The sequence below is a fragment of the Podarcis vaucheri genome, assembly GCF_965113315.1.
Source record: "Podarcis vaucheri genome assembly, chromosome: 6".
Lineage (NCBI taxonomy): Eukaryota > Metazoa > Chordata > Lepidosauria > Squamata > Lacertidae > Podarcis > Podarcis vaucheri.
In genome coordinates this window covers 3,837,064-3,849,202 of record NC_138764.1, presented here as the reverse complement: position 1 = coordinate 3,849,202, position 12,139 = coordinate 3,837,064, and the positions used below count along the sequence as shown (strand labels likewise).

At 44.9% G+C, this 12,139-nt stretch overlaps 1 protein-coding gene across 6 annotated transcripts in view; it reads left to right on the top strand.

The window, feature by feature from the left end:
• PDE4DIP (phosphodiesterase 4D interacting protein) overlaps positions 1–12,139 on the top strand; it is a gene marked incomplete at its 5' end in the record, with an annotated part of 102,890 nt that overhangs the window by 46,298 nt on the left and 44,453 nt on the right. For 5 of the 6 annotated variants that reach the window (XM_082226637.1, XM_082226638.1, XM_082226639.1 and 2 more), the window contains 6 exons: positions 3,090–3,209; positions 4,821–4,940; positions 5,438–5,530; positions 5,962–6,180; positions 8,688–8,846; positions 11,727–11,840. In XM_082226637.1, the coding sequence (XP_082082763.1) occupies positions 3,090–3,209; positions 4,821–4,940; positions 5,438–5,530; positions 5,962–6,180; positions 8,688–8,846; positions 11,727–11,840 (825 nt within the window). Of the gene's footprint in view, positions 1–342; positions 457–3,089; positions 3,210–4,820; positions 4,941–5,437; positions 5,531–5,961; positions 6,181–8,687; positions 8,847–11,726; positions 11,841–12,139 lie in introns of those variants that run through there. The other variant, XM_082226641.1, reaches the window with a different exon arrangement.

Genomic DNA, 12,139 nt, shown 5'->3' with positions numbered 1-12,139 from the left:
GATTTCAGCTAGGAGCAGAAAATTTAAAAAATGCATACCAATGATTGGTGACAATGACATTTTCATCTAGTTATCATCCAGCTTTGATTAGGGGAAGCTCACTGCACTGCTTTTAAACACAGTAGTGGAAGCTTCGCATTAAGAGCTGAGCCTCCGAAGCCTTTTGCGGCTGAGGATTATATTCAGCTTGTAACACCTTGAGAAAATCTTGTTCTGTTAAACCTTGGGGTTATCACTATTGCAAAGAAGTAGGTCCTTTTCTAGAGCTTTGGCTTAAATTGAAGTCAGTAGGTATGACAAGACTGCAGTTGTCGTAGCACTGAAAAGATCCCCACATCTGTTGGCCTTCAGCTGGTTTGTGGCCTTTTTGACCCATAACCTGAGTGGCTACCTGGCAATCCCATGCATGTTTACTCAGAATTAAGTCCCATTAAGTACAATGGAATTTCCTCCCAGGTAAGTGTGCATCGGATTGTGCCCATGGGCTGGGTCTCACAAGCTAAAGAGAAAAGGTCAGATCAGTTGTAGTAAAATCATATTTGAGAAAAATATTAAAAGTGCATGCTGAACATAAGAGTTGAGTGTGCAAGAGTTTGAAGGCCACTGTGCCAGAGAATAACCCATGTTTAATTTTAAGAAGATAATGGATTCAATTTTCTGTTTTGATAATTTACAAACCCACACTCTTATCTTTGAGGGCAACAAAATACTGTCACCAGCCAGGGTTGCTTTCATTGTCAAACTGCAACAGAGGAGGCCTTTTTAATCCAGATACGGCTTGCTTTAAAGCTGTACGTGGAAAATCAGAAACGGGCCAAGTTACATGTCTGCTAGAAAACTTGATATCTGGTACTTGAGCCAGATATTATATTTTGTGCTTAACATCTGAAGTAAGACACTGATGCAGTTTTAGGATGCCAAGGTGATGATGCCTCCCAGCATGAAGGGCTAGAATGTCAGATTAACTCTGAGGAAACCTAGAATCAAATCTGTACTGAGCCTTGAGCTTCACTTTGGGTCAGCCTGCCTAAGCTGAACCCTGCCTCACAGACTTGTTTGGTAATAAAACGGAGTTGGAGTGAGAACTAGGTACGGCACATTATGACTGTTTTTTTGGAGACAGGATGGAATAAACTAGTTGGTAAAAACAGAGGAGCTAAGTGGCTTGGTTTTAAAATTCCACCATACATTGAATAATACATATATTTTTACTCCAAGGAGTGGCTGTAGATCTTTGAAACTCCTCTCAAAATAATCAGCAAGCTCCTTTTGGGTTCCCTTAAATGAGCCCCAATGACTTGTCTCATGTAGCTTTTCTTTTAATGGTTTTATGTTGACCTGCTGATTAAATCTGTTGCTTTTTAATTGTGATGGTAAGCCACCTTGTCATGCCATTGTCCTGAATGGTGGGGTACAAGTATTTGAAACTAACAAATAAAAGTAATCATCTTAAAAACACCAAGAAATGTCAAATAGGAAAAAGCACTACAAAATAATGAAAACGGTAATTTTAAGGGCAATAAAGTAACAAGCAATGATAGAAGAGCCGTATTATACCACCATCCCCTTGAAACACTAGCAAGGAAAAGCTCTTGGAATTCATTCTCTGTTCTTTGTTACTGTGACACAGAATAATTTCCAAGCAGCTTAATACAGTACACAACTTTTCTGCAAGTGTGTGCAGCTTTGGAGCATGTGGGACATTAGTAGCATTGTTGTTTTAGACATACTTCATTAGGAATACACAGTTTTTTTACCTGCAGAGGAGTGATCAGCAGCTTGCAGCAGAAAAAGATCCTGGTCTTCCCTATAAAACAACAACTCATTAATTTGGACGCAGTTTAGTAAGGCTGTGACAAGAAACGTCTGAGTAGAGCTGTCAGCAGTAGTGTATTGCCCTCACTCAGAAAAGGCTGTGCTCTGGGAAAGATGGAGCCATTCAGGTTTCCCCCAGGAAATGTTTGTTTGACGTCACTGTGACAGATTCAGATATCAGAATCTAAATCTGTTCACTCTAGAGAGGATATTCCATACATCAGACCTTCAATGGCATTTGGGAGGGCACTCAGATGAAGCAAAAGGGTCATGAAATATTTTTACTCCACAACTCATGGGCAGCACAGAGTGGGGCTATTTAAGGTACAGGTCATAGAATCCTAGAATCCTAGAGTTGGAAGAGACCACAAGGGCCATCGAGTCCAACCCCCTGCCAAGCAGGAAACACCATCAGAGCACTCCTGACATATGGTCCCTGGGCAGTGATTTCACGAGACACCTCTGGATCCTGAAGCTCAGCGGTGAGTCTGGGCCTGGTTGCAGTACAGACTTTCAAGGCACAGGACACAATTGTTGTTAATGCCAGACCTTGCTTTTGCCACCATGGGGAAAGTGATAAAGACTACAGATTACCTCAGTAGGAAGTCATGGAGCTGAGGCAACTTTGTGCTGATGAACATGAATCAGACCCCTTGCTTAGTGACTTAAAGGAGTATGAGGGGAAATTGTGCAACAGAGAACAAATATTTTGGAGCTGCCTTGAATGTCATTGTGTATCAGAAAGGCAGCAGGAAATATTTTAATAATAAACTCACACAGACTTCTTGTACTAGACATATTAGCTCCAATACAGCTTTCAGAAACAAAGTAACTTGAGTTCTGGTTAGTTTTGCTAGAACAATGAGGAAGAATGAGGAATGAATAGCAAAAATAAAAAAATCCTTCCAGTAGCACCTTAAAGACCAACTAAGTTAGTTCTTGGTATGAGCTTTCGTGTGCATGCACACTTCTTCAGATACACTCATATCTGAATGAATAGCAAGAAATTGAATTGAGAAGAGCAGGGGAAGGGGATAATTAATGATACTTTAATTAGTAACTGATGGAAAATTAGATATTTGGGTAGGAAATGGAAATGTCAGGGAACTTGAAAGCTGTGGAATTGGAAGGGTTAAATTGTCCCAAGGCCAGCAAATCACTGTGAATCTCCTTCATTTACCAGCCCATTTCCCTGCTGAGCTATATGACAATGGAAGTGAACTGCAAAAGGAACCTTATCTGAGCAAATGTCACTTTTTTCTCACCCTTTTCAGTATTTGTTTGAAGACCAGCAGCAACTGACTCCAAACAACTTATCACAAGGCAAACAAGCATCTGAACTAAATAATGTAGAACTGCTGGAAAAAATCAGCTGCCTTGATGCTACCAACAAGGTATTTTTTAAATAATAAAAGTCAAAATTGCTTTAAATAGATTTGGGGCTAGTGTGTGAGTAAACACAACACATGGTGAGACATCTATAGCCTTTTCCTGGCCTATGTCTAGTTGTATGGTGGTCATAACATCTACAGGTGCCAGTTCCCGTAGTCAAAAATGCATAGGTTCGGTCCTATTTTCAAAAGCTGGAAGGGTTTAGATTCCATACTTCAGGCGATGTGTGTTAGATGAAAAACACTTTGTCCAAGACATGGAAATGCGGAGCTGGAGACAACCAGGCACAGTCCTATTGCCTCAGCACTTTCGATGCTGTGCACTTCCTCCTAAGACTGGGGTGGGGACTCTTCCTCCCTTCTTGGTCTGTTCCTTTTGAACTGGTTATACCCCTCAATTCCTACATTCCAGTCACGAGTCTCATCCCATCAGGTTTCAGTAATACCTAGCAGGCCATATTTGCCATCCTGAATCCATTTCATCTTAAAAAATTCCTTCCAGTAGCACCTTAAAGACCAACTAAGTTAGTTCTTGGTATGAGCTTTCGTGTGCATGCACACTTCTTCAGATACACATGCATGCACACGAAAGCTCATACCAAGAACTAACTTAGTTGGTCTTTAAGGTGCTACTGGAAGGAATTTTTTTATTTTGACTATGGCAGACCAATACGGCTACCTATCTGTAACTGGAACCATTTCATCTTGTTTGTTTCCCATACTCTCTGCATTTGTGTCGAGACAACTGAATCCATGGGTTGGGGCATGTGGGCTTAAACTTTTGTGCTCAAGCCTAAAAAACTGTTCTGGGCCAGTTGGAGCCATCAGTGTGTTACACACACGCACACATTGTCATTTCTGCCTGTGGGTGTGATCTGTCGCAGTCAGTTTGCTAGTATCACAAAATGCAACCTAACACTAGGGTGAGGCTAGGGGTTGTGTATTACACATTTACTTTAAAAATGAAAGCTGAAATCCTCAGGTTTCATCTAAAATTTCCCAAAATTATGGGGCAGTAAACTTTCCAATAATACAATATATGTTGGAGGCTTAGGAAATTGCAATTCATGTAAATATGTAGAAAAGTTGAGTAATTCAGCAGTAGGTTAAAGCTGTACAGGCATACCTCTTATTGCACTTTGCAGATACTTCTCCTTACGAGGATGTGGGCACAGCTGTAGGCAGCACAGCTGCTTCCAGGGAAAGGAAGCTGCCTCCCTCTCCACTCCACCCCTGCAGCCGGCGGGACCTGGCTTAATAAACCACAGTAATAATAATAATAATAATAATAATAATAATAATAATAATAATATATATTTATACCCCGCCCATCTGGCTGGGCCTCCCCAGCCACTCTGGGCGGCTTCCATAGAAACCAAAAATGCACTAAAATATCACACGTTAAAAACTTCCCTGAACCGCAGTAGAGTGTAAACATAACTTATATGCACTGGGAAACAAAGAAAATTGTGGGCTCACTTTATTGCAATATTCCCTTTATTTTGGTGGTCTGGAACCAAACCTGTATAGTCCCTGAGGTGTGCCTGTACTGAGAATGGAAAAGAGTATCTTATATGGTCGAGTTCAAAGTGTGTGTTTGTTTACGACATTTAGCAGCTGCAAGAGAAACTGAATGAGATGGATTTTGAACTGAAGTCTGTTCATCATACATCCCAGAGACAGGATCACAAAATCCAGACCTTGAATGAGACCTTGAAGAGCAAAGAGAAAGAGGTTTGTAGTGTTGCCATCTCCTTGTCCAGTAAATGCTGATATAGAGCCAGTGATTCAAAATTACAACTAACTGTTATTTGTAGCATATGAAATCTTCCCAGTATGTGAAATTGGGTAAGATAATTCTATAGAGAATGGGGTGAGCTGTCCTTTCTGGTACAGCATTTTAGGAAATTCTAACAGTCTTGTTGCACCTTGGGGCGGAATTTCCCGAATGTGCCCCACCAGCTGAAGGACTCTGTCTTGTGCTCTATTTCAGTGCCCTGAAATAGGCTCTGGCGGGTATTCAGGGGATCCCCCCCCCCCGAACACCACTCAGGGGAGGAGTTGGGAGATTGCTCCTTGTAGCAAGTGGCAGCGCTTCTGCAGAGAGAACATGTGAAATAATGCAATGTTGAAATCCACTATCTCAACTACCCCACTACAGATTATGTCTTGGGAGGGGGGGGGTAATAGGTGCCTTTGCTAATTTCTCACTGCTCAATTCTGTCCTGTAGTCTGAAGAACTGTACCGTGTAATTGAAGGGCAGAATGAGACAATAGCCAAACTACAAGACACACTACATAAAACCCAACTTGGGCAATTGCAGGTATGTATCTTATTTTGATATTTCTTGTCTTATATCGAATATGTCTTGTCTTATCCCAGACATTTGAACTAGAGGTTCAAAGTATATTGCCCTGATGTTTAGAGTACTGTATTTCAAGAAAATTAACTGTAGATTGTAATATATGGTAAACAAAGATAATATAATAAGTAAACAAAGATAATCCCCATTAGATTCCAAGGAGACTAAATACACAACCAAGCTATTCAGATTATGTAGTGTACATGCAGATGCCACTAACTACTTCCTCGCTGTCTGAAAATGTTCCACCCTTAAATAATTTTGCCTGCAGCATTGGCTGCCCGCAAGAGCCTATGATATACCATGGAATGCACTTTTAAAAGCTCCAGTATTTTTCTGGGCAGTGATTTCAGTCTTAACCCCCCCCCTTTTCTGTTTTCACCTTTCTGCAGATCCCAGGGGGCTCTTCCATGTTGCAGCAGACACAGCCGGTAGCACTCCTGGAGGTACAGAACACACTTTTCTCCACTCAGCTGGAAGTGCAGCAACTGAAGACGGCTCAGCAGAAAAAGGATCTCCAGTTGGCTGAGGCCAGGAAGACCTCCTGCCTTGTAGAAACATGGCTGCAAGAGGAGCAGCAGCAGAAAGAGGCTGCATGGAAACACAACCAGGTATGGCATGAATTCGTTCCTTGAGCCCTTTTCACCCATCAAAATATAATAATAATAATAATAATAATAATAATAATAATAATAATAATAATAATTTTATTTATTTATTTATTTATTTATTTATTTATTTATTTATTTATTTATTTATTTATTTATTTATTTATTTGTACCCCGCCCTCCCAGGCCAGGACCACGCTCAGGGCAGCTAACACCAAATAGATCAGTGTTTCCCAACCTTTTTTGGGCAAAGGCACACTTGTTTCATGAAAGCACACCACCATGCCAGATGGGGAAAGGTCACTTTTTGCTTATGTAAAAAATAAAATTCAAAAATAGTAACAGCATAGAAGGTAATGGTTAGGCTAGCATCCCTCTTCCAAATATGCTAGGTTTTTATTTGCAGGGACTGTTCTACATGGGAAGGGGAAAGGAAAGTTAATAGAAGGAAAGGCGGGTGGGAGAGAAAGAGAAAGGAAGAGGGAAGGAAGGGGGGAAGAGAAGTTGAAAGGAGGGAGACCGAGGCGGGGGAGAAGCGTCTGGAGAGTTGCTCCGAAGTTTGGGGGGCCGCGGGGGTGGGCGCGCGTCCCAGGAGGCGGAGGCCAGCCCGGGCTGGGAGCCGCGCCGCGGCCCGGGGGCGGTAGGCGGACCGCGGCTCCTAGGATGTGGAAAGGGGACGGCGGCGCAGGGGGAGGAGACCCGCACGGCTAGGGCAGCGCGCAGGGGGAGGGGAGCGGGCCGGAGGCGGGCGAGGGGGGCCGCGATCCCGCGCGCCGCGAACATGGCCTCCTTCCCCGCGGGCTCTGCCGAGCCCCCCCGGCCGGGGAGGGCGGCGCGCCCCCACCGCCGGAGGAGAGCAGAGGCAGGAGGAGGAGGACAAAGGCGCTGCCGAGGAGGCGCGCCAACTTCTGCCAACTTCGGTGCCCGCCCCGTCGCCACAGGCTCCTCCCGGCCGAGAGCCAGAGGACGGCGGCGGAGCAGGAGGAGGAGGATCGGGTTTGGCGACGGCTGCTGCGTCCTCTCCAAGCGCGGGTCTGGCCTCCGCCGCGCCCGATCCTCCGCGCTCGCCGTGCTTATCGGCGGAGCAGGTCTCGTGCGTGTGCGAGGCGCTGCTGCAGGCGGGCGACCCCGGCCGGCTGGGCCGCTTCCTGGGCTCGCTGCCGCCCGACGCCGAGGCGCCGTGCCTGGAGGCGCAGGCGGGCGAGAGCCTGGCCAAGGCGCGCACGCTGCTGGCCTTCCAGCGCGGCGACTTCGCCGAGCTCTACCGCCTGGTGCAGAGCCGGCGATGGGATGTGGGAGGGAGGGAGCTCGCCGCCCCGCGTGTGCCTATGTGGGGCACGTTACAGCCCCGTGACGTCAGCGCCACGCAGGCAGCCGGCAAGAGCCCCGCGCTGGGCGGCCTCTCCTCGCTGCCGCCACCCCGCCTCTCGCCGCCCGACTCGCCCGCCTCCCTCCCACGGCACACCAGGCAACGTCTCGCGGCACACTAGTGTGCCGCGGAACACCGGTTGGGAAACACTGAAATAGATAATACAACAAAAACACAAACGATTGATTAAAATAGAGTTCAAAATCACATCAAAATCAAAATGAAATTGAATGGCAACAACTATAGTGGTAAGGAATATTAAATATTCATCAGGCCCGGCCATCCGTGCTGGTCCCATATGGGCCCATGGAAAGAGCCAAGGAGGCCGCTTACATACAGGGGGGTCAGGCTGCACCCGGACCAGAGGCCTGGCAGAACAGCTCCGTCTTGCAGGCCCTGCAGAAAGATGTCACATCCCGCAGGGTCCTGCTCTCTTGCGGCAGAGCGTTCCACCAGGCCGGGACCAGTCTAGCCTCCTTGAGGCCCGGGACCTCCAAAGTATTAGTGTTTGCAGACCGTAAGGTCCTCTGCGGGGCATACCGGGGGAGGCGGTCCTGTAAGTACGAGACCTTTAGGCCATGTAGGGCTTTAGAGGTTAAAACCAGCACCTTAAAGCTGACCTTGTACTCCACCGGGAGCCAGTGCAGCTGGTAAAGAACTGCTGAATGTGGTCCCAGGGTGAGGACCTTGTAAGGAGCCTCACTGGCGTTCTGCACCCGCTGGAGTTTCTGGGTCAGTTTCAAGGGCAGCTCTGCGTAGAGCGAGTTACAATAATCAAGCCTGGAGGTGACCGTCACATGGATTGCTGTGGCCAGAACAGGGTGAGAAAGGTAAGGGACCAGGCCTAAATGGAGCTTGAACAGCTGAATGTCTTGCATTGTCCTTTGCTGTACTTCAAGGGCCAGAAAATGTTTTCATGTCACAAATAAAAAGCCTCACGTTACTAACTGTAAAAGTAAGGTTCACACAACCGGTTTGTGGCAGTGTGGTGGAAATGGCCAGAGTTTGCCTTTTGGGGAGTGTGAGCAGTCCTGTCGCTTTCCCTGTTGCAGCTCAGTTCAACCTTTCTGCCCTTTTGAGAGCTCCAGAGATGCTTCCAGGCCTGACTGACTAATGACTACATTGTTGTCTTGGTTTCCAGGAGCTGCGTTGTGCTCTTCAACAAGTAAGAGCAGAGCTGCAGAACAAAAACTGGCAATGTTGTACTTTGGAAAGAGAAAGATGGTCAGAGATGCAGAAACAAGAGCTGAAACTGAAGCATTTGAAACACGGGCTGGCTTGCAGAGAACAGCTTCTACAGGTGAGATACAGATGGGTTGTTAAATTCTGTTTGGGCAGAAACACACCTTATTTCACATGGTGTGTGTGTTTAACAGGTGAGAAGGCCCAAAGATAAAACCAAAACAGTTCCCAGAGTTGTTGGTGTTGGGTTGGGAAATACAGTTGCTAAAGGGAAGCTTCCACACTAGCCTGGAATTAACCAGCTTTGTTCATCTGCATGATGCTGTCATCCTGTACATTTTTTGCAGTAGTTCTGTCTTTTCTCACAAAGGCTATAACATTTTCAAAAGAACAGAGGAGTGGTGTAGAGCCGTTATACAGTGGTTCCGCTCCTTCCTCCTGGGCCGTGTTCAGAAAGTGGTGGTGGGGGATGAGTGTTCAGACCCCTGGGCTATCACTTGTGGGGTGCCTCAGGGTTCTGTCCTCTACCCTGTGCTTTTCAACATCTACATGCAGCCGCTGGGAGAGATCATCAGGGGGGTTGGGCTGGGTGTTCATCAGTATGCGGATGATACCCAGCTCTGCTTCTCTTTCATGTAACGATGCACGGGGAAATGAACCTCAGCACACATTTATTATAAGATTTGTGGGGAACTGCATTTTTGTTCACTTTTACTTGGCTAAAATATGTGAAAACTGTAGTAAAGAAAAGGAATGACACCCACCACAATGAGGCTCAAATACCCCAGCAGCCATTTCACACCAGTTGGTGCCAACAGAGCATATTGGGATGTACTCAAAGGAAAAGCTCAGTAATGGAAGGTTTATTTAATTCTGCTTTTGGCTTACAGTGCATTGCTAGGAATCTAACAACACATTAGAAACAGGCTAAAACATTATCCCATTGTTCAGTTAAGATGAGTCTTGTTAATTCCTTATTCCATTCATTTCTCAAAGTCTATGTGTCAGATTGACACTAAACTTCTGTAAAAAGTAATAGCTGGTTTTTTTTTTTTAGCTTCTAAGGATTCAGTCAAGTGTTTGAGTATTTCCTGTGTCTTGGATGTGGATGCATCAAATATCAAAGGAAATCCTAATCTAGCCAGCACTTCCTGCATATACTGTTTATAAATTTTATCAAAAGCTTTTTCAGTATCCTAAAAATAAAGATTACTTTCTTATTCTATTTAAATCTATTAGATCAGCCACTAGCCTGATATTGTCTGAAGCATGTTTAGTTTTAGTGAATCCTGCCTGGTCACTCATTATTATTGGCAATATCCCTTGTTGCACTCTATTTGCCAAAACGGTTGTTAAAATCTTTATATTTACATTAGTTAATGATATTGTCTGGTTTTGGTATAACCGATATATGCTTGATTGAATGTCATTGAAAGAATTCCCCTCTTCATATAATAAACATAGTTTTGATGCTAGAAGATCCACACAGTTTTAAATCATTCAGATGGGAATCCATCTAATCCAGATCTTAAAATTAGAGATGCTAAAATTGTTTTTGTATACGGTTTAAATGTGGTTTGTTTTTTTAAAAAGGACATATGTATCTTCCTTTTCTACTTTCATTGAGTTGCCCATTCTGCATGAAATTTAAAAAACCTGGGTATTAATATCACTTGGAGAATTTTATAATTCATTGGTTGCCCCTCTAATACTGGGAATCAATGCTCCATCTTTCTTTTGTTTTAAACAATTAGCCAAGATCATGGCTGTTTTTTCACCATTTTCCTAGTATTTCTTCTTTGTACATGCAAGCATGAATTCTGTCTGTTGAGAAAGAATATTATTTAATTCATACTTTTTTGTATTTTGTAGATGGATTTCTAATCATTTGTGCCCAAGATTCTTTCATTCATCAAGTTATTCTTTCCCTTTTTAAGCTGATTTTTATTGGAGGCAGGTGCTATAATATGTCCACTGATACGTGCTTCGTACGCTTCCCATTCAGACTTTCACACAAAGGTTGTTGCTTAGTTCAGTTCAAAATATTATATAGTCTCTTCCCACTTTGGTTGAACAAAATGTTAATCATTAAGTAAAGACATATCAATACACCAGATACCAGAAGCCTTCCCCAGGTTATGGCCCCCACATAACTGCATTATGATCAGATACATAGTAGGGCTGGGTGATGTATCAAAACATCGCCCCAAAGCAGTTTGAGGTCTTGACCGCAGTTAAGGATTTCAGAATTTCCAACCTGGCAGTATATTGCGAATACAAGCCTCCTCCCTCCCTCCCCACTCTAGCCACTGCCTACCCTTTGCATGTGTTCATTGCCTTCTCCAATCACGGAAACAACCGCTGAGACGGTTAGGGTGCCAGTGGCAGAAAACTCATTCTGAATCTGACCGGACATGGGTTAGAGCTCAACGCTGAGCCTACCAAGTGTCGATAGAGATGGCGAAGAGGACTTTCTTTACTGCCTCTATTGCATCTGCAGAAAATAGCAGCAGGAGACTCTTTCAGGTGGTTCATAATTTAACGGAACCACCTTTGCCATCAGGGCCTGGTATAGACCCCAAGATCTCCTGCAATGATTGTGCAAAGCTTTTTTTGCAGATAAATTCACTCAGATTCGGACTTCTTGTGGCTACCCCCATCCTGTGAGCAGGCATGCAATGGTTTTTCAGAAAGCTTTCAAGGTAAGCCCTATCTAGGCGGCTCTAGAGTACATTGCACTGGCCAGTCAAGGTTAAAGGAGTCGAAGGTGCTGGGCCAGTCCTTGCTGTCTCATGATAAAAGGCCATGCTTGGCTGTGGCTTGTGCCCTGACCTTGGGTAAATGTGAGTCAGAAAAGTTGCCTCCTTGTCCCTATTCACAACTGCTTCATTTGCCTTCCCAAGAACACTTGGATCTGTCACCAGCATTGCTTCTCTCTTGGAGCTTTCTGAAGTTGCTCAGGTGTTATTGATGGTGTCAATATGTTCCATTTCTGCAGGAATCTAAGGAACTTATTCAGTATCACCAGAGCTTGGACAAGAGCCCCACATCAGCTGATAATATGGTGAAGAAATTGCAACAACGAATCAAAGACAGGGATGCCATCCTGGAGGTAATTACAGAGGTGTCCAACACAATCTCTTGTGTATTTTTTCTGTGTTCACACTGGTGCCATCCTTTGCTGTCCCAGGTCTCCTCAGCTGGTAGGTTTTGCAGAGCACAAAGCACCCTGCTGCTCTGAGGTGGCATCTGGGTGGCTTCTGTAGGGGGTGGGGCTGCATCTTGCCCCTTCCCTCAGGCAGCCCAATGTCTTGGACCGGCCCTTGCAGTGCCAAGAGCAGATGTCCTCTTTTCTCTCTTGTCTGGCGCATTGAAGAGGGGAAGGGGAGCTGAATCTCCCTCTTAACCGTG